Source organism: Nerophis lumbriciformis, linkage group LG26, assembly GCF_033978685.3.
Source record: "Nerophis lumbriciformis linkage group LG26, RoL_Nlum_v2.1, whole genome shotgun sequence".
In the NCBI taxonomy this organism is placed as follows: domain Eukaryota; kingdom Metazoa; phylum Chordata; class Actinopteri; order Syngnathiformes; family Syngnathidae; genus Nerophis; species Nerophis lumbriciformis.
The window spans coordinates 24,421,908-24,445,309 of NC_084573.2; the positions used below are offsets into that span (position 1 = coordinate 24,421,908).

Here is a 23,402-nt window from a genome sequence, read left to right on the forward strand (position 1 = left end):
TTCCGTGTGTCACAAAATTAGAATATTACTTAAGGCTAATACAAAAAAGGGATTTTTAGAAATGTTGGCCAACTGAAAAGTATGAAAATGAAAAATATGAGCATGTACAATACTCAATACTTGGTTGGAGCTCCTTTTGCCTCAATTACTGCGTTAATGCGGCGTGGCATGGAGTCGATGAGTTTCTGGCACTGCTCAGGTGTTATGAGAGCCCAGGTTGCTCTGATAGTGGCCTTCAACTCTTCTGCGTTTTTGGGTCTGGCATTCTGCATCTTCCTTTTCACAATACCCCACAGATTTTCTATGGGGCTAAGGTCAGGGGAGTTGGCGGGCCAATTTAGAACAGAAATACCATGGTCCGTAAACCAGGCACGGGTAGATTTTGCGCTGTGTGCAGGCGCCAAGTCCTGTTGGAACTTGAAATCTCCATCTCCATAGAGCAGGTCAGCAGCAGGAAGCATGAAGTGCTCTAAAACTTGCTGGTAGACGGCTGCGTTGACCCTGGATCTCAGGAAACAGAGTGGACCGACACCAGCAGACGACATGGCACCCCAAACCATCACCCAACCATGCAAATTTTGCATTTCCTTTGGAAATCGAGGTCCCAGAGTCTGGAGGAAGACAGGAGAGGCACAGGATCCACGTTGCCTGAAGTCTAGTGTAAAGTTTCCACCATCAGTGATGGTTTGGGGTGCCATGTCATCTGCTGGTGTCGGTCCACTCTGTTTCCTGAGATCCAGGGTCAACGCAGCCGTCTACCAGCAAGTTTTAGAGCACTTCATGCTTCCTGCTGCTGACCTGCTCTATGGAGATGGAGATTTCAAGTTCCAACAGGACTTGGCGCCTGCACACAGCGCAAAATCTACCCGTGCCTGGTTTACGGACCATGGTATTTCTGTTCTAAATTGGCCCGCCAACTCCCCTGACCTTAGCCCCATAGAAAATCTGTGGGGTATTGTGAAAAGGAAGATGCAGAATGCCAGACCCAAAAACGCAGAAGAGTTGAAGGCCACTATCAGAGCAACCTGGGCTCTCATAACACCTGAGCAGTGCCAGAAACTCATCGACTCCATGCCACGCCGCATTAACGCAGTAATTGAGGCAAAAGGAGCTCCAACCAAGTATTGAGTATTGTACATGCTCATATTTTTCATTTTCATACTTTTCAGTTGGCCAACATTTCTAAAAATCCCTTTTTTGTATTAGCCTTAAGTAATATTCTAATTTTGTGACACACGGAATTTTGGATTTTCATTTGTTGCCACTTCAAATCATCAAAATTAAATGAAATAAACATTTGAATGCATCAGTCTGTGTGCAATGAATAAATATAATGTACAAGTTACACCTTTTGAATGCAATTACTGAAATAAATCAAGTTTTTCAAAATATTCTAATTTACTGGCTTTTACCTGTATATGTATATATATATATATGTATGTGTATGTATATATATTTGTATATATATGTATATATACAATATATATATATATGTATGTATATATATATATATATATATACATTATACTTACATACACATATATATATACATTATACATACATGTATATATATATATATGTATATATATACATTATACATACATACACACATATATATATACATTATACATATATATATATATATGTATATATATATATATATATACACACACACACACATATATGTATATATATACTCATCTATGTGTATACATATATACACATTTATATAACTGCCCAAGACAGTTTCCATTGCATTTCAGCAATTTAATGGCTGTTTAACTAATTTGTGCACATCGAAGAGCTCTGAGAATTATGCTTATTGTTGTGATGCGCAATCTGGTATTGTATTTTCTTGTTTATCAATCAGCAAGAAAGCGTTTCATTCAGTTCTCATGGAAGAAGCATAGTAATCGATGTCTGTTGAAAAGTAGCAGTTATAATGGGAGTCAATGGGGCCGAAATCGATCCTACGAGAAAGTGTGTAAACGTTGTTTATATCATATTCTAACATTTAAATACACATGTGTGTTTATATAAATATATCCGTCATGTTATATAAAACCGCCCAAGATAGTTTATATTGTATTCTAGCGGTTTATAGGCAGTTAACTAAAGCTCTGATAATTACAAGTCATGGTTTTCTGGCGCCATCCAGTGGTTGAGAGGCACAATTACACCACAACTAAAAAGACGTTCATTCAATTTGCATGGAAAAAGCATATTAATAAATCAGAATTACAGTCTGTTAAAAAAAAAAGCAGATATAATGGCAGCCAATGGGGCCGAAAGAGGTCCTAAGAGAATGTGTTTATGCTTTATGTTTATGTCCTGTTCTAACAACGTTACAATCAACAACAAAATGCAATTTTATTTTAGAAAATAGTGAAAACCTCCCTTGCAAAATGTCCGACTGCTAACCCTGAAAGTGAAAATCACATTGCATAAGGAGCACATGAAATGCCCGTTTTGGGTTCCAAGGGTTGCCAAAGGGTTAATCATGCAAAAAATGTTGGCTCAGTAAACAACGTGGATGTTTCCGGGGGAACAACACTCCTTTTATGGGCAGGAGGAAATTACTTGTCCATCATACAGTCCCTTCACAAGAAGCTTTCGGTCCGTCGTGGGTCACGGCGGGCTGGTACACACCTGTCGGGTTATGACGTCATTGCTTGGTGTGAATAAGTCATTCATTTTACTTTGAAAGGGCCTCAATACCTTTTTCCTTCCTTGTGAGCCTCCGATGACACCGGAACACCACGATCAGAACCATGGCCTCGAAGAGCTGGAAGGAAATGTAGACCATCGGGAAGAGGAAGAGCGGGCCGATCACCTCAGGCGGGAAGGCCAACTTCAGGATGGTGGAGCACAGCTGGATGTTCTGGCAGCCCGTTTCCATAGCAACGGTCCTCCGCTCCCTGAGACCATAGCAAGTTGCGGCTCAGAAACGCCATCTAGTGGTTGTGGGTGGTGTGGTGTGGCACACGTACGGTTGGCTGAGCTTGAAGACGGCCGAGATGACGTAGCCGAAGGTGAAGCCGATCAAGGGCATGAGGGCGCCGGTCGCCAGGAGAGGGGGGGACATCACCGCCATGATGGCGCCGCCGACCGCTATGGTGGCCGCCACGGTGACCCCCGTGGCGGTGATCGACATGATGATGAGACCCACCTGAGAAGAGACACGTGACTAAAGACCCAAACCGACAGTTTAAATGGAGCCATGAAATATCGCCACTCAACCTGCACCTGAGTGATGGACTCTGCTCTAATAGACACCGTGCCTCAAATAGTCGCCCTCCCTAAATTAAATGTATATATTATATACCAATTTAGCAATACTTCTTAAATAATAAGGTTTTCTCATTATTTGAGGAAATATATATATATATTAATTACAGATTGTACTGTTAAAAAGGAGAAATAAATACAAAAAGCACCTCAAATAGATGCCGTGCCTCTAAAAGTCAGTGGGTGTGTAAATCATTTGAACAAACTAATGCCTCTCCTCAAATAGATGACTTCTTTTTTCATCTCAGGACAAAGTTTAGTCGCTCGCAAATACACTAATTTAGCCATGTTACTAAAAGCCTCCTCTCAAATAGATGCGTCCTTTAAATAATCACCTACTACTCCTTGTACTTGGCCACTATTTAGGGCCTCTTCTCAAATAGGCACCTAAGTAAGCACCTATAGTACTCCCTGTACCTTGCCACTATTTAGGCATGTTACTAAAGGCCTCCTCTCAAATAGACGCCTACTTTAAATAAGCGCCTCGTACTCCCTGTGCCTTGCCACTTTTTAGGCGTGTTACCAAAAGTCTCCTCTTAAATAGACGCCTAAATAAGCACCTATAGTACTCTCTGTACCTTGCCACTATTTAGGCATGTTACTAAAGGCCTCCTCTCAAATGGACGCCTACTTTAAATAAGCACCTATAGTACTCCCTGTACCTTGCCACTATTTAGGCATGTTACTAAAAACCTCCTCTCAAATAGACACCTACTTTAAATAAGCACTTACTACTCCTTGTACTTAGTCCCTATTTAGGCATGTTACTAAAAGCCTCCTCTCAAATAGACACCTACTTTAAATAAGCACCTACTACTCCTTGTACCTTGTCACTTTTTAGGCATGTTACCAAAAGCCTCCTCTTAAATAGACGCCTAAATAAGCACCTATAGTACTCCCTGTACCTTGCCACTATTTAGGCATGTTACTAAAGGCCTCCTCTCAAATAGAAGCCTATTTAACTAAGCACCTATAGTACTCCCTGTACCTTGCCACCATTTATGCATGTTACTAAAGGCCTCCTCTCAAAGAGAAGCCTGCTTTAAATAAGCGCCCCATACTCCCTGTACCTTGCCACTATTTAGGCATGTTACTAAAAGCCTCCTCTTAAATAGACGCCTAAGTAAGCACCTATAGCACTCCCTGTACCTTGCCACCATTTATGCATGTTACTAAAGGCCTCCTCTCAAATAGGCGCCTTCTTTAAATAAGCACCTATAGTACTCCCTGTACCTTGCCACTATTTAGGTATGTTGCTAAAAGCCTCCTCTCAAATAGACGCCTACTTTAAATAAGCACCTATAGTGGGGCCGGCCCGTGGCATAGGCCGTATAGGCAAATGCTAAGGGCGCCGTCCACCAGGGGGCGCCACGCCAGTGCCACAAATGTTGGAGAAAAAATAAATAAAATAAAAGTTGGTACTATTATTTCTAAATACAAAAAATAATCCCACGTTAATTAAAATGCAAAGTAAAGCCTATTTAATAGAAATATTATTTGTTACAACATTACGCCCCCCCCCCCCCCCCCCCCCCCCCCACCGGGGGGAACCCCCCGCACGGTGCGCCCCTCCCTTCCCGTATCATGACTCTTTTTGGACGTCACCACATCAAAAAATCAACACAAGATGTCAAAACGGCCAAAACTGTCAGGTGCCCAGGGAAGAAAAAAGAGAAAAGAAGAGGAGGAGAAACGAGAAAAGACAGAGGTAGCAGGTAGGTAACGTTAGCCTACATGAAATGATTTGTCTGTTACAGAATGTGATAGTAACCTGGCTTTTTAGCATTAAGATAATGTTACATGATTCGGCAATTGCTAATCTATAATCTGTTTTAACGTCGGGTTAATATTGTGGAGGGGGCTAAATTGTTATGGAAAATAATAATGTAACGTTAGGTAATTACAGTACTCCCACCTTACATTCCTTAGGGACAATTGTATTAGATCTTTTAAGCAGGTGTTTTTTGTTTACATTGTTATTGCCTTCTGGTTAGCTAATGTTTGCCCTGTAGGTAATAGTCACTTTTCCACCCCTTTATATATTAGATATAGTTGTAAGTAAAAAAAAAAAGGTCAAAGACAAAGCTATTCGGTTTCTTGTGAGTATATACACTTCACTGCCGATGTGGGGGTGCGCCACCTAAAATCTTGCCTAGGGCGCCAGGTGGTTAGGGCCGGGCCTGACCTATAGTACTCCTTGTACCTGGCCAGGGATTTATTTTTATGATCTCAAGAAACAGGACAGGTGGTCGCTGTATATACTAATTTAGCCATGTTAATAAAGGCCTCCTCTCGAATAGACGCCTCCTTTGAATAAACACTTGATATATATTTACAGTTGATGCCGTTGACCACAAAATACTTCAATGCAAATGTTGTGCTCCATCAAGATCCGCCGTTTCTCACGAACTTTGGTGATGATCTTGGCGTAGCGCGGTCTGTAGTAATTGACGACGATGCCGACGCCGCAGGGCACGAGGATCATGACGAGCGACACGGCGATGTCGACGTAGGGTACGGCGCTCTGCAGGTTGTCGAAGCTCTGGCAGTAGAGGAAGAGCAGCAGGGGCATCATGCCCAGAGCCAGCAAGGTGGAACAGGAAGTCATCACAATGCTGAGGAAGTAGACACAAAGGCGTACTACGGTGTTGGTAAATCATGAACAGTGGATGGAGCTCTGTTGTGTTGTTGTAGACTGCATTGGGATTACCCATGATGCACCACTTCCTCCTTATTACTTATATTTGGCTGTAGATAATTACGCATAGTACTGTAGCAGTAGTGTATCCCACCATATATATATATATATATATATATATATATATATATATATATATATATATATATATACAGTCGTGATCAAAAGTTTACATACACTTGTAAAGAATATAATGTCATGGCTGTCTGGTGTTTCCAGTACTTTCTAAAACTTGTATTTTTTTGTGATAGAGTGATTGGAGCACATTCTTGTTGTTCACAAAAACATTCATGAAGTTTGGTTCTTTTATGAATTTATTATGGGTCTACTGAAAATGTGACCAAATGTGCTGGGTCAAAAGTATACATACAGCAATGTTAATATTTGCTTACATGTCCCTTGGCAAGTTTCACTGCAATAAGGCGCTTTTGGTAGCCATCCACAAGCTTCTGGTTGAATTTTTGACCACTCTTGACAAAATTGTTGCAGTTCAGCTAAATGCGTTGGTTTTCTGACATGGACTTGTTTCTTCAGCATTGTCCACACGTATAAGTCAGGACTTTGGGAAGGCCATTCTAAAACCTTCATTCTAGCCTGATTTAGCCATTTCTTTACCACTTTTGACGTGTGTTTGGGGTCATAGTCCTGTTGGAACACCCAACTGCGCCCAAGATCCAACCTTCGGGCTGATGATTTTAGGTTGTCCTGAAGAATTTGGAGTTAATCCTCCTTTTTCATTGTCCCATTTACTCTCTGTAAAGCACCAGTTCCATTGGCAGCAAAACAGGCCCAGAGCATAATACTACCACCACCATGCTTGACGGTGTTCCTGGGATTAAAGCCTCACCTTTTCTCCTCCAAACATATTGCTGGGTATTGTGGTCAAACAGCTCAATTTTTGTTTCATCTGGCCACAGAACTTTCCTCCAGAAGGTCTTATCTTTGTCCATGTGATGTCAGATGAAACAAAAATTGAGCTGTTTGGCCACAATACCTAGTAATATGTTTGGAGGAGAAAAGGTGAGGCCTTTAATCCCAGGAACACCATGCCTACAGTCAAGCATGGTGGTGGTAGTATTATGCTCTGTGCCTGTTTTGCTGCCAATGGAACTGGTGCTTTACAGAGAGTAAATGGGACAATGAAAAAGGAGGATTACCTCCAAATTCTTCTTTTGTGTGAGTGTGACCAACAAGTATGTGCTCCAATCACTCTATCACAAAAAAATAAGAGTTGTAGAAATTATTGGAAACTCAAGACAGCCATGACATTATGTTCTTTACAAGTGTATGTAAACTTTTGATCACGACTGTACATATGTATATAAACATACATATGTATACCGGTATGTATCTATATTCTCATAATATTGTGACTTAATTATTTTACATTTTATTCCCATTTGTTTATATTATGACTTTCAAAATATGTAATGGGCTTTTTCTTTTCTCGACTTTATTTTCCAGGCTAGAATTAAGAAAATATTATGACTTTATTCCCACTTTATACTCACAAAATGAGAGTTCTTTATTTTCATTTGTGCTTTTGTTTTTATCCCTAAAATGTGCGGAGGGTCATTAAAAAACAGTTGAACATTATGAACTCCTTTTTTAATTGTTATGAGCGTCACTTTGCAGCGCCTTGTAGGATTGTAACAGGAGCCAAATAGGGCCGATTGTGTGGAGGTGTTTTTCACCTGAGGGCCATCGCCATGTTCCCTTGCAGCCGGGGGCCCGATAAGATCCCCCAGAGTGATCAGATAGAGGAGGAATGTGTACAGCAACACACACACACACACGCCTGCCTCTGATAACGGAGGACCCTATCGGGGGTATATGGCCGCAGGGGATTGGTCACGTGACCACATGATCACGTCAGGTGATTGATAATAGTCTTGGTTTATGAGCGCTCTAATGACGGCTGAATAAGACCCAATGTACTTGGACGAGGTTGTTGACCTTCATTGTGCGTGCGTGTGTGTGTGTGTGTGTGTGTGTGTGTGTGTGTGTGTGTGTGTGTGTGTGTGTGTGTGCGTGTGTGTGTGTGTGTGTGTGTGTGTACCTGAGGTTCATATCCCCCTGCAGAGCCAGGGCCAGGATGTTAGAGAGGCTCCCCCCAGGACAGCATCCACAGATGAGAACCACAACAGCGGTCATGTCAGCCAGCTGGAAGGCCTGGAGAACAATAAGTAGAAGAATAAGTAGAACAATAAGTAGAACAATAAGTCAATATCAACTTCATTTCACAACAAATATTATTACAGGATGTTGTCGTGTTCAAAATTTTTTCTGCTGACCTTTTTAACATACAGTACATATTTGTATTGTGTCATTTGTTTTAATTAATCAAAAATAATAAGTATTAATGTAATTATTTGCTTTACTTTTGATGCGTTTTGATTGTATACATGTTATTTTTTTAAATATTTTTTTTCAGTATTTTTTTTATTACATGTATATTAATTTTTTTGTCAGTATTTTTTCCCATGACTTAGAAAAAAAAGACAAAAAAAAAGAGAAAATATTTTACGTCAACCAGTTCCACACAATTGTATTTTATTAGGCACAACAAACAAAATGCATTGTTTTTGAATGTAATTTTTTTTTTAAATACAGTCATTTATTGTTTTTTTCTCAATATTTTAATACAACATTTTTTATGAGCGCTAAAAAAACCCAACTTTATTTCATATTTTTACAACATACAATTTCATTTTATTAGGTAAACAAAAAAAAAGTCATTGTAATTGTACAGTATGTAACTTTTTAAATATAGTATTTATTAGTTTTTTCTCTATTTTTTCTATTGCAATGAAAAATATTAATCAGTATTTTATCCTCAGTATTTTTCTAATACACTTAAAAAGTATCTACATTTTCATGTGCACTAAAAACAGACAAACTTTACGTAATATTTTTACATCGTACAATTGTATTTTATTACTGTAAGTAAACACAAAAAATATCCATGGTAATTGTATGTACTTTTTAACATTAAAGTATTTCATTTGTTTTTTCAAGGTATTTGTTTTCTATTACAATGAAAAATAAATCAGAATTTTCACGAGTGTTTAAAACACACACACACACTTGCACACACTCGCACACACGCACGCACACATGCGCACACACACACACACACACACACACACACTGGTATTAGTAGTATTTGTTTTTTTCTTTGCATTGTTATCCTAATACAATTTTTATTTTTTTTAAAAGATCAGTTTTTTGTATGTGTAAAAAAGACAAAATATTTAAGCCAACCGGTTGCACACAATTGCATTTTATTAGTTAAACACCCAAAGACTAAATGTATTGATGTATAATTTTTTCAAATACAATATTTTTTGTTGTATTTTGTTTTGTCATTGATTAAAAAAATATATATATATATATTTTTAAAATATAATAATTTATTATTATTTTCCCTCAGTATTTTTACCCTAATACAATTTTAAAAAACTAATCAGAGTTTTTGCGTGTGTTAAAAAAGAAAAAGAAAAAGTATTTTTAAATCAACCGGTTCCACACAATTGCATTTCATTAGTTCAACACAAAACTATATTTTGTATTTCTATGTAATTTTCTAAAACAGTATTTTATTTTGTCTTTTCTAAAACAATGTAAAAAAAAAAAATAGAATTTTAATGTGCGCTAAAAGATAAACGACACCAACTTTACTTAATATTTTCACACAATTACATTTTATTTGTTAAAAATCAAAATATTAGGATTTTTCTGTGTATTTAAAAAACAAAAAAACTTTTGTGATAAACAATCGGATATTAAAAGAATGAAGTTAGTAAAGTCACTTTAAAAAATTCTGAGCGTGCTTCCTAATTATATTAGAATATGCAAACTATTAGTTTTTTATTAAAAATATGATGACAAAAAGGTATGTAAAGTTCTTTACTTTATATCTAACGTTTTTGTGTTTGTTATTAATGTTGTTTTTGTGTTCATCCAACACAAATATATTAATAATGTAACACAATACTTGCTTGTTGACAAAAACATTAGCACACGTTTTTTGCCAGCATTGTTTGATTGTTATTCCCGTTAATGGAAGAATAAATATGGAAAGGATTGATTATAGTGCGAAAGGATGTTGACATTTATTTGTATATAATTTATAAAAAAAACATTAATTTATTTTTCATCAAGATTTTTATGCTAATACAATGAAAAAGACTATTCAGAGTTTTTGCATGTGTTAAAAAAAAAGAAAAAGTATTTTTAAGCCAATCGGTTCCACACAATTGCATTTCCTTAGTTCAACACAAAGCTATTTATTGTATTTCTATGTCATTTTCTAAAATACAGTATTTTATTTTGTTTTTTCTAAAACAATGTAAAAAAAAATAATAGAATTTTGATGTGCGCTAAAAAATAAAATAAAGTGTACTTAATATTTTCACACAATTACATTTTATTTGTTGAAAACTAAAATATTAAATGGGTTTTTATTATTTATTATTTTTATGTATTTAAAAAAAAAATGTGATGGAAAATTAGACATTTAAAAAAAATGAAGTTAGTAATGTCACTTAAAACTAATTCTGAGTGTGCTTTCTAATTATATTAGATTATGCAAACTATTGTTAAGAGAAAATTTATGACAAAAAAACAAAAAACTTTAAAAAAGTTGGTAAGGTTCTTTACTTTTTAACTTTCTATTTTGTGTTTGTTATTAATGTTGTTTTTGTGTTCATCCAACACAAATATATTAACAATGTAACACAATACTTGTTTGTTGACAAAAACATTAGTACGCATTGTCTGCGAGCATTGTTTGATTTTTATTACCGTTAAAGGAAGAATAAATATGGGAATATATTATTTTACCTAAATGTATATTTGTGCACCATCTTTGAGGTTAAAAAGGTCATGAAAAGGATGTGTAGAATATTAGACCAACCTTCGCCAAGCAGAAGGCAGTAAGCGGCATGATGCAATACTGGGACACCACGGCAATAACCACACCTTTGGGTTTCACTATGTGGCCCTGCAGGGGGACAGTTATCAAGGCGATATCATTTCTGTATCGCACCTTGGAGGCAGACGGCGTCACCTTAATCTTGGACACCTCCATGGTGCAGCCCAGTGAGACCATGGTGATGAACAGGACCATCACCATCAGGGCGTTGATGGTTTTGTCCAAGGCGGGCGACAAAAGGGACTCGAAAACCACGCCGCTGGTGTTTGCCGGCGTCATGTTGTAGGCGCTGGGCACCGCGTCGGAATTGGACATGCGGCCCCCAATGGCATCCATGGTGACATCCATTAATGTCTCGTGGACTGAAACACATCAGGAGGTACAAATAAGACTGAAAACCAAACTGAATGTTGCACAATTTCCAAAAGTAAACAATTACTGGAGTCGGTCAAATGACTTTGTGTACGTGGTACTTCACCTGTAATACAGTACTTCCTACACATGTTGATTTCCTACAAATGGTTGATTAAAGGCCAAATAAACGTCACATTTTTCATGCATTCAAAAAAGAATGGGTGATGCCAAAAAAATAGCTGTAATAATTTTTTACTATGAGTATCACCATAAAAACATATGTTCTCAAATCTCAACTTAAAAAAACAAAACATTTTAATTGTTTATTTTTTTATTTTTATAATATACTTCTTTTTTAAATTTATTTAAAGCATTATTTATTGTATTTTTTTCTTAATCATTTTAATTTAAAATTGTAATTTTTTAAATTTGTATTATTTTCATTGCTTTACTAGACTTTTTTTTTTTTTTTTTTTTTTTTATGGTGAAGTTATTTTTTTAATTTAAAAAAAAGTTGTACCGGTATTTTATTTTTTCTTATTTTTAACGTATTTTTTAATTTGTTATTGTTTAATATATTAAAGTAGCTCTTTATTAATCAATTTTATTTTTTAGTGCTGCCAAAAATGTCAACATTGAACCAAAAAGACTAAATAGCAGAAATGATTCAATGTCTCTACTTTAAAGAAATATTTATATCATTTATTAATATTTATTATTACTAATGTCACGGCGCGGGCTCAAACCCGCTTTTCTCCGGTAGCTGGGAGTGCCAGCACCTCCGTTGGCAGTTGGCAGCGCGCCGAGACACGCCCCTGGCCGCATCACGCCCAAATGCTGGCAAGGCTGTGGGCGATCAGCAATCAGCACACCTGGGACTGATGAGGGCGAGCAGTATATAGACCAGTGGACCCAAGGATCCTTGCCAGAACTTAATCTTCTGTTACCTGTGGAAGCACCCCGTGTCTGGCTTCCATCCCGCGAACTCGCTCTCCCCCTGTGACTTCCTTGTTTCCGTGTCTGATGTTCCTGTTGTCTTCTCGCAGCGCTTCCCGTGTTCTCCTGTGATCCCCTGTTGTTCCCCTCTGGTTCTTTGGCTACCCCTTTTGGATTCTCGACCTCCTGCTTGGACACGGACCTCTGACGCCTCGCCATTCGCTCTGACCTTCTGCCTGCCCCACGGACTGCCTTCTTGCCTTGTTCCTCCTCTCGATTCAACACTACGGTAAAACGCTCATGTAATTCCCACACCTAGTCTAACACCACACACTCCTGAATTTTGGTCACACTCCATTCTCCAGTTTATTTATAGTATTATTGTTGATTATTATATATATTGTAATATATATAATGAAATACATAGAGCTATTCTTCCCCCTTGTGTCTGTGCCGTCAACTCCTTCCAGCATACATAACAAATATATATTATTACCTCTATTGAGATTATTTTGTACAAAAAAATAAGTAGTCAGTCACTTGAGTCAGTATTTAAGCTTTATTTATCCAGGGTAAGACATTGAAGAACAGATTTTCATTTGTGATGCTGACCTAGCGAGAAAAGAGGCATCATTTACATGTTAGAGATGTTGACGTATGATGATAATCTCTCATCATCTCTCGAATTGCGAACAAAAATGGACGCTATAGATGGCTACCAATAATTCCCAAATGCTAAAAGCAAAAAACATGCACGGAGAATGTCTGCAACTTGTGGACGACCAAACAGACAGAATGACGATCAATGACGATTTATTATTAGTGTTATCACTTATAATACATTAAAAAAGCACAGTAATTTGGCAATGATATTTAAATACGTATTTATACTAACATCTAGTGTGTGTAGTACAAAGCATCAATACAGTTTTAAAATATTAGTTCCTGTATTTTTTAGGTTAAAAGGAAGACTTAAAACACTGATAAAAAAAATGTATAAAATCAAAATGAATTAAAACCCTCAAAACGTTGCAACTTTCAGAAGTCCTGGAGTGACTGAATGGTGTTGTAATAAATGCATTATTCATCATTTCTACCTTTTACAGCACTATTACTCTGCTTTCCCCCCATATACAGTGCTTTTTATCCTACATGTTGAAACATTATAATATTTACTTTATTTCTGCACACTCACTTTTTGCCTATTTTTTTAATTTTATGATGACTGAATGTCAAATACGCACACTCCATTTTCTAATTATGGTCACTTGTCCAAAAAATGCTGCGTGGCATAAATACATCCAGTAAATGTTTGTTAAACACACAAATAATGAGTGAATGCAACACAATGCTTGTTTGTTGACTAGAAAATATGAACACACATGTTTTGTTTGTTTTTATAGCGCTGTCTGATGATGAAGGGAGTTTTATTAGCATTAATAGCAGATTAAAGTTTATTTTATGCGTTACATTAACGCTCACTGGACATGTTTTCTTATTTGCACTCCATTGCAGTTTTTGTAAAAAATAAATAAAAAATTTGTAATTACACTTTGACATTTTTTTTTATTATTTTGTATGTATTGTGAACTGCTTCTTATATTTCAATTTACTCATTATATATATTTTATGAATATATTTGTATTTTCATAATAAATTAGTTATACGTTAATATAGACAATTCCATTTTATAAATTGTCAATTGCTTATATTTGAATGTACTTTATATATATATCCATCCATTTTCTACTGCTTGTCCCTTTTGGGGTCGCTGGAGCCTATATATATATATATATATATATATATATATATATATATATATATATATATATATATATATATATATATATATATATATATATATATATATATATATATATATATATATACACAGCTATATATGTATGTATATATATATATATATATACATATATAGCTAAAATAAATAAGTTATGAGGTAATGTATATCATTCTATTTTATATAGATACATTTATAAATATATATACATTTATAATATATATACATTGAATTAAATGTTATATATTGTCAATTGTTTTTTTTTTAATTTTACTTATTATGTATTTATATATATACACATTTATATTTTATTTTACTTATTTATAGCATACGTACATACTAAATGAGTTATAAAGTTAATGTATAGAGAGAGAGAGAGAGAGAGAGAGAGAATTCCTTGTATGTGTAAATGTACTTGGCAATAAAAAAAACTAAGTTATAAAGTTAAAAACTAAGTTATAAAGTTAACATAACATTTTTTATTTTTTTGCTTCATATATTTTTTTACTTTTTATTTTATATATCTACACACACATATGTACAGTATATACACACACACACACACACATATATATATATATATATATATATATATATACATACATACAGTATATATATATATACATACACATATCTATACGTATATACATACATATGTGTACGTATATATGTACATGAGTATATATGTATATATATATGTATGTACATGTGTATATATGTATATATGTATGTATGTATGTATTGTTTTTTTACATACAAATTCCTTGTATGTGTAAATGTTCTTGGGATTAAAACAAGATTCCCCATTCTGACTTTGATTCTAAATGTGTCATATTTCTCTCACACAAGGTCATTATTGTGTATATATACGAATTGTACTCACATTGACAGATCGTTCCAAATATCTCATTATAAAATCCATGTCAGAAAGTTGTGTTGGAAAAAGTGCAAAGTGGTGATATTGATAAGCAAAACAGTTCATAGTGCAGAAGAGTTTATGGCACTAACAACCTTCAAACTAATAATCCCAGCATGCTTCCTTTCCCACTCTCACAACCTGGAATGGTTTATTTATTGTATCAATAATAGGAATATCATCGACAAACATTGGCATCATCCTCTCCGCACATGCACTTTCATCCATTTGACGCTCATGAAAAAGAAAACGCACACAATTGTCCAAAATAACACAAAGTTGGTGTTGTTTACCTGCCAGGTGCGTCTTCTCTTCGCTGCTGCCAAACTTCTACTGGCTTATATGCTGATGGCTGCATGCTTGCAGTTGGGCACAGCTGCCATCTGGTGCACATCTGGAGCATCTGGGCTCTGCCTATAGCTAGTTTTATGAGTTGATAACAGAGTTCAACACCCGACAGGAGTCAACAAATACAGACGATAAGCACCATCAAATGATCCGATGTGTCAAATGTTGGCGCCGCTGCCTCACGCAGTGTAGAAAAGGACAGGGAGATCTGCACTGTACACACATGTCAATAAAGGAAATGAGCAATAGAATAGTGTTATAAAGTCTTTACATTTATTGACACTCATTTTGTCAGTGGATTTTTGTATGGTGCAATAAGCATTGGCTTATAATAAACAGTGCCACCTGCTGGATGTTGTGGCAACTTCCTGACTTTTTCGAGGAGGCTCACCCGAGATCAAGTGTGCAGAGTAGCACTTATTTTTGTTATCATATGATATGTTATGTTAACATGTTTTATGATATGTTACAGTATGTTATGTTGTTTTGATTGATTGATTGATTGAGACTTTTATTAGCAGATTGCACAGTGAAGTACATATTCCGTACAATTGACCACTAAATGGTAACACCCCAATAAGTTTTTCAACTTGTTTAAGTCCACGTTAATCAATTCATGTGTTATGAGTTATGATCAGTTGTGCTGTGCTGTGCTATATTATGCTATGCTATTCTCTGCTGCGCTATTCTACACTATACTGTCACGTTCCGTGCTACACTATGCTAAGTTACGCTAGGTAATGTTACACGACGCTATGTTGTGCTAGGTTGGACTGTGCTATGTTATTTTACATTCCTCTTTGCTATGCTGTGCTATGCTATATGTTATGCTGTGCTAATCAATGCTATGCTATGCTATGACGTATTATTTTAAATTGTGGTGTGCTATGCTATGCTGTGCTACATTATGCTCTGTTGCATTACATGCTATGCTATATTACATTACGTTGTGTTACGCTATGCTAGGTATTGTTATGCTATGTTGTATTATGTTCAATTTTACAAGCGGTAGAAAATGGATGGATGGATGGATGTGCTATGCTATGCTACGCTATGCTATATTGTATTATCTTAAGTCAGGGGTCGGCAACCCGTGGCTCTTTAGCGCCGCCCTAGTGGCTCTCTGGAGCTTTTTCAAAAATGTATGAAAAATGGAAAAAGATGAGGGGGAAAAAAATATAATTTTTGTTTTAATATGGTTTCTGTAGGAGGACAAACATGACACAAACCTCCCTAATTGTTATAAAGCACACTGTTTATATTAAACATGCTTCACTGACTCAAGTATTTGGCGAGCGCCGTTTTGTCCTACTAATTTTGGCGGTCCTTGAACTCACCATAGTTTGTTTACATGTATAACTTTCTCCGACTTTCGAGGACGTGATTTATGCCACTTCTTTTTCTGTCTCATTTTGTCCACCAAACTTTTAACGTTGTGCATGAATGCACAAAGGTGAGTTTTGTTGATGTTATTGACTTGTGTGAATATTGCATTGTTGCATTTCTTTTCACAGTTCTTTTTGACAGACATTTTAGTGAGAAACCTGAGCTTGTGCTTCACTGAGTTTATGAACTTACATTCATATTTTGTTAAAGTATTATTCAATAAATATATTTATAAAGGATTTTTTGAATTGTTGCTATTTTTAGAATATTTAAAAAAAATCTCACGTACCCCTTGGCATACCTTCAAGTACCCCCAGGGGTACGCGTACCCCTATTTGAGAACCACTGCTATAATATACTATGCTATGCTATGCTATGCTATGCTATGCTATGCTATGCTTTGATGTATTATGTTAAGTTGTGCTATGCTATGCTATGCTATGTGTAACCACTTGCTGAATTCACTGTAATCGTCGCAAGTTCAAGCTTCTCCTGGACTCTGTGTTGTGTTTGATGTAATGATGGAGAGGAGACTTGAGCATACTTGCCAACCCTCCCGATTTTCCCAGGAGACTCACGAATTTCAGTGCCCCTCCCGAAAATCTCCCGGGACAACCAATCTCCCGAATTTCTCCCCATTTCCAGCCGGACCTGAGTGAGGACAGCCTGTCGTCACGTCCGCTTTTCCTCCATATAAACAGCGTGCCGGCCCAGTCACGTTATAACATCTACGGCTTTTGGAACTCAGTGCGCAACTGCACACACAACAAGAAGGAGACTATTATATATGTCTCTGTTATCCATAGGTTTATCTATAACCCATAAAGTAGGCAGGCACGGAGCTATTTCTCAGCGTGTGTTTATTCCAGCCGGCACGTTAATACACTGACACACAATATCCGGATTCCCATCATGTATTGCTTCAAAACTACGGCAAGTAGTAGAGAGGAGTGTTATGTGTGTGTATATGTGTAAATAAATAAACTCAAATTCAAGTATTTCTTTTATTTATATATATATATATATATATATATATATATATATATATATATATATATATATATATATATATATATATATATATATATATTTATATATATATATATATATGAAATAAATACTTGAATTTCAGTGAATTCTAGCTATTAATATACTCCTGGACTATAGGCAGGCCAGTCTAGTACCCGCACTCTTTTACTATGAAGCCACGCTGTTGTAACACGTGCAGAATGTGGCTTGGCATTGTCTTGCTGAAATAAGCAGGGGCGTCCATGAAAAAGACGTTGTTTGGATGGCAACATATGTTGCTCCAAAACCTGTATGTACCTTTCAGCATTAATGGTGCCTTCACAGATGTGTAAGTTACCCATGTCTTGGGCACTAATACACCCCCATACCATCACAGATGCTGGCTTTTGAACTTTGTGCCTGTAACAGTCCGGATGGTTCTTTTCCTCTTTGTTCCAAAACAATTTGAAATGTGGACTCGTCAGACCACAGAACACTTTTCCACTTTGCATCAGTCCCTCTTAGCTGAGCTCAGGCCCAGCGAAGCCAGCGGCGTTTCTGGGTGTTGTTGATAAATGGCTTTCGCTTTGCATAGTGGAGTTTTGACTTGCACTTAAAGGCCTACTGAAACCCACTACTACCGACCACGCAGTCTGATAGTTTATATATCAATGATGAAATCTTAACATTGCAACACATGCCAATACGGCCGGGTTAGCTTACTAAAGTGCAATTTTAAATTTTGCGCAAAATATCCTGCTGAAAACGTCTCGATATGATGACGTCAGCGCGTGACGTCACGGATTGTGGAGGACATTTTGGGACAGCATGGTGGCCAGCTATTAAGTCATCTGTTTTCATCGCAAAATTCCACAGTATTCTGGACATCTGTGTTGGTGAATCTTGTGCAATTTGTTCAATGAACAATGGAGACAGCAAAGAAGAAGCTGTAGGTGGGAAGCGGTGTATTGTGGCCGACTGCAGCAACACAAACACAGCCGGTGTTTCATTGTTTACATTCCCGGAAGATGACAGTCAAGCTTTACCATTGGCCTGTGGAGAACTGGGACAACAGAGACTCTTACCAGGAGGACTTTGAGTTGGATGCGCAGACGCGGTACCGTGAGTACGCTTCCAAACATTTGATCGCTTGCCCGTACGTGCGTGCCGCTATGTGCATGTCACGTACGTAACTTTGGGGACTTTGGGGAAATATATGTGCTGTATGAACTTTGGGGAGGTAAACGGTACTTTGGGCTGTGGGATTGAGTGTGTAGTGCAGGTGTTTGAGTTGTATTGGTTGGTTATATGGACGGGAGGGGGGACGTGTTTGTTATTCGGGATTAATTTGTGACATATTAAATATAAGCCTGGTTGTGTTGTGGCTAATAGAGTATATATGTCTTGTGTTTATTTACTGTTTTAGTCATTCCCAGCTGAATATCAGGTCCCACTCGCCTCTCACAGCATCTTCCCTATCTGAATCGCTCCCACTGCCCTCTAGTCCTTCACTCTCACTTTCCTCATCCACGAATCTTTCATCCTCGCTCAAATTAATGGGGAAATCGTCGTCTTCTCGGTCCGAATCGCTCTCGCTGCTGGTGGCCATGATTGTAAACAATGTGCAGATGTGAGGAGCTCCACAACCTGTGACGTCACGCTACTCGTCTGCTACTTCCGGTACAGGCAAGGCTTTTTTATCAGCGACCAAAAGTTGCAAACTTTATCGTCGATGTTCTCTACTAAATCCTTTCAGCAAAATTATGGCAATATCGCCAAATGATCAAGTATGACACATAGAATGGACCTGCTATCCCCGTTTAAATAAGAAAATCGCATTCTTTAAAGATGTAGCGACCAACTGTAGTTACTGACAGTGGTTTTCTGAAGTGTTCCTGAGCCCATGTGGTGATATCCTTTACACACTGATGTCGCTTTTTGATGCAGTACACCGCCTGAGGGTTCGAAGGTCACGGGCATTTAATGTTGGTTTTCAGCCTTGCCGCTTACGTACAGTGATTTCTCCAGATTCTCTAAACCTTTTGATGATATTACGGACCGTAGATGGTGAAAGCCCTAAATTCCTTGTAATAGCTCGTTGAGAAATGTTATTCTTAAACTGTTGGACAATTTGCTCACACATTTGTTCACAAAGTGGTGACCCTCGCCCCATCCTTGTTTGTGAATGACTGAGCATTTCATGGAAGCTGTTTTTATACCCGGTCATGGCACCCACCTGTTCCCAATTAGCCTGTTCACCTGTGGGATGTTCCAAATAAGTGTTTTCCTCAACTTTTTCAGTCTTTTTTCCACGTGTGCCAGCTTTTTTGAAACATGTTGCAGGCATCAAATTCCAAATGAGCTAATATTTGCAAAAAATAACAAAATTTACCAGTTCGAACGTTAAGTATCTTGTCTTTGCAGTCTATTCAATTGAATATAAGTTGAAAAGTATTTGCAAATCATTGTATTCTGTTTTTATTTACGATTTACACAACGTGCCAACTTCACTGGTTTTGGGTTTTGTACATTACATGCTACGCTGTGCTATGTTACGTTACGCTATGCTACGCTATGCTATGCTATGTTACGCTATGCTATGTTACGCTAAGTATTGTTATGCTATGTTGTAGTATGTAACATTTTAGTGTGCTGTGCTATGCTATGTAGTATTATGTTAAGTTGTGGTGGGCTGTGCTATGCTACACTATGCTATGCTATGCTATGTTCTGCTATGCTATGTTGTATTATGTTAAGTTGTGGTGTGCTGTGCTATGCTACACTATGCTATGCCACGCTATGCTATGCTATGTTATGCTATGTTATGTTATGTTATGCTATGCTATGTTGTATTATGCTAAGTTGTGGTGGGCTGTGCTATGCTACACTATGCTATTCTACGCTATGCTATGCTATGTTATGCTATGCCATGTTGTATTATGTTAAGTTGTGGTGGGCTGTGCTGTGCTACACTATGCTATGTTGTATTATGTTAAGTTGTGGAGGACTGTGCTATGCTACACGATGCTATGCTATGCTATGTTGTATTATGCTAAGTTGTGGTGGGCTGTGCTATGCTACACTATGCTATTCTACGCTATGCTATGCTATGTTATGATATGCTATGTTGTATTATGTTAAGTTGTGGTGGGCTGTGCTAAGCTACACTATGCTATGCTACACTATGCTATGCTACACTATGCTATATTGTATTATGTTAAGTTGTGGTGGGCTGTGCTATGCTACACTATGCTATGCTACGCTATGCTATGCTATACTACGCTATGTTGTATTATGTTAAGTTGTGGTGGGCTGTTCTATGCTGCACAATGTTATGCTATGTTATGATATGCTATGTTGTATTATGTTAAATTGTGGTGGGCTGTGCTATGCTACGCTATGCTATGCTACGCTATGCTATGTTGTATTATGTTAAGTTGTGGTGGGCTGTGCTATGCTATGCTATGTTGTATTATGTTAAATTGTGGTGGGCTGTGCTATGCTATGCTACGCTATGCTGTGCTACGTTATGCTATGTTGTATTATGTTAGATTGTAGTGTGCTGTGCTGTGCCATGCTATCCTATGCTATGGGTTAGGCGTATTGCGTTATGGGTTAGGCGCATTGCGTTCTACGCTGTGCTATGTTACGTTACAATATGTCCATGAATGTTCTCATTCATCCAGGTCATTGTATTCTCTGGACATTCAATCGATCGCAACTGGACTGCTCAGTTTCATCACTTCATGCTCATAGATTTAGATGAAATGTGACCGATCTAACCCCAGATTTAGATCGGTCAGAGCTAGTCTCGCAGAGCAACCCTTCCGTCAATGCCCACGACAATCGTTAAAGTGGAATTTCTCCTCGTTAGCATGAAGGCATTGTGTGGCAAAACGATCGCTGTGGAACGACCACTACGAGCCGAATCAGTCGTAAATACCCACGTTAGCATTCCATTAAGTTGTAAAAAACGACACAAAAGGAGCATCGTTGACCAAAATGTTTCTAAGGCCGTGTATCCAGGGTAAATCACACCTAACCTTATACGTGTCCACACACAACAATACCACCGTTTAAGACCCCCGCCCTCCTCCGTCCGCCGGCGCAACGCGACCTAGTACGCATGCACGGAAAAAAACAAAAAAAACAAAAAAAAAACCTGAGCGTCCATCTGCTCCAAACTCTCCAGTAGATGATTTTACTTCACTGTGAAATTATTTAAAAGAGCTATATTGTAAATAGTTTGCTGTGCATTTTACATTTCTTTGCTGTGTTTTGTGTGCAAGTTTTCAAATTAGAATGTATCTCCTTTGAACAATATCCAGTGTTGTGGTACTTCAACAAACCAGAATCCAGTGTGCTGTGGGGCCCTATTGTAGTGAATCACACCTGAGCCATCATAAATTAATCAAGTCTTTAATGGACATGAAAAAGTAGACAATGCGATAAACTGTTTGGGACACGAGGGGATGTTTCCATCTTTCAGCTGCGCACTAATGGCGGAGTTAGCGAAGATGCGGGCATCATGCACGCTCCCTGGCCATTTCACAGTCACATCCATAAAGCAATATTTGTAGTCACACACTGCCTATCACGATCACATCCACGGGAATAAGGGACCAAGTTTTCTGGTAAGTAGAATCACAGCTGACTGTTCGAAAGTTCTCTTGCCGTCTGAGAAGTGTAGTATCCCAAATAGCTGCAATCGCCCGTTGCCTTCTCTTAAGGTATTTATTTGTGATTTCCAAAAGCGCCTGTACATGTAGAAGAAGGAGAAACACGGGCATGTCTGCATGATCTGCCTCCGGCTTTGTTATGAAGCTGGCTGTGGCGCGTACTTTCTGCCATCACTTCCTGTGCTGGGCTCAAACTTTCTGGCGTCACTTCCTGTGTGGGCGTGTTCTTTCTGGCGTCACTTCTTCACCGAACTCACTTTGTAAACGAGCAAAGAGTCCATACAAAGCTAAGTGCCGCAGATTCAAGAAATACACGGGTGACTTACCCGTGTAAAAATTTGTCCAAGGAGGGGGACCTTAAACGCTGTTTTAGTGTGGTTGAAACGGGGCTTAGGCTAAATAATTATTCGTTTAAAGGGGAACATTATCACAATTTCAGAAGGGTTAAAACCATTAAAAATCAGTTCCCAGTGGCTTATTATATTTTTTGAAGTTTTTTTCAAAATTTTACCCATCACGCAATATCCCTAAAAAAAGCTTCAAAGTGCCTGATTTTAACCATCGTTATAAACACCCGTCCATTTTCCTGTGACGTCACATAGTGAAGCCAACACAAACAAACATGGCGGAAAGAACAGCAAGCTATAGCGACATTAGCTCGGATTCAAACTCGGATTTCAGTGGCTTAAGCGATTCAACAGATTACGAATGTATTGAAATGGATGGTTGTAGTGTGGAGGCAGGTAGCGAAAACGAAATTGAAGAAGAAACTGAAGTTATTGAGCCATATCGGTTTGAACCGTATGCAAGCAAAACCGACGAAAACGACACGACAGCCAGCAACACGGGAGAAAGCGAGGACGAATTCGGCAATTGCCTTCTAACCAACGATTGGTATGTGTTTGTTTGGCATTAAAGGAAATTAACAACTATGAGCTAGGTTTACAGCATATGAAATACTTTTGGCAACAACATGCACTTTGAGAGTGCAGACAGCCCAATTCTCATCAATTAATATATTCTGTAGACATACCCTCATCCGCGCTCTTTTCCTG

The 23,402-nt window shown here is 37.6% G+C and overlaps 1 protein-coding gene across 1 annotated transcript; it reads right to left on the reverse strand.

Moving 5' to 3' along the window:
- Window positions 1–2,516: 2,516 nt before the first annotated feature.
- On the reverse strand, window positions 2,517–11,289 carry slc10a1 (solute carrier family 10 member 1). The gene is made up of 7 exons (XM_061986764.2): window positions 11,058–11,289; window positions 10,905–10,991; window positions 8,046–8,158; window positions 5,699–5,903; window positions 2,987–3,169; window positions 2,719–2,914; window positions 2,517–2,649 (listed from the first exon to the last, which is right to left on the reverse strand). Exons 1-7 carry the CDS (start codon window positions 11,268–11,270, stop codon window positions 2,588–2,590), a joined length of 1,059 nt encoding a protein of 352 aa, XP_061842748.2. The 5' UTR covers window positions 11,271–11,289; the 3' UTR covers window positions 2,517–2,587.
- Window positions 11,290–23,402: the final 12,113 nt, after the last annotated feature.

Bases quoted from the DNA above. Each gene is read 5' to 3' on its own strand.
- slc10a1 (XM_061986764.2), bottom strand. From the start codon at position 11,270: ATGGATGTCACCATGGATGCCATTGGGGGCCGCATGTCCAATTCCGAC. The intron at 10,992-11,057 runs GTGACGCCGTCT...GTCCCCCTGCAG, and splicing joins TGGAGGTGTCCAAGATTAAG to GGCCACATAGTGAAACCCAA. The intron at 2,915-2,986 runs GTGTGCCACACC...GGTCTCAGGGAG, and splicing joins TCAAGCTCAGCCAACCGTAC to CGGAGGACCGTTGCTATGGA.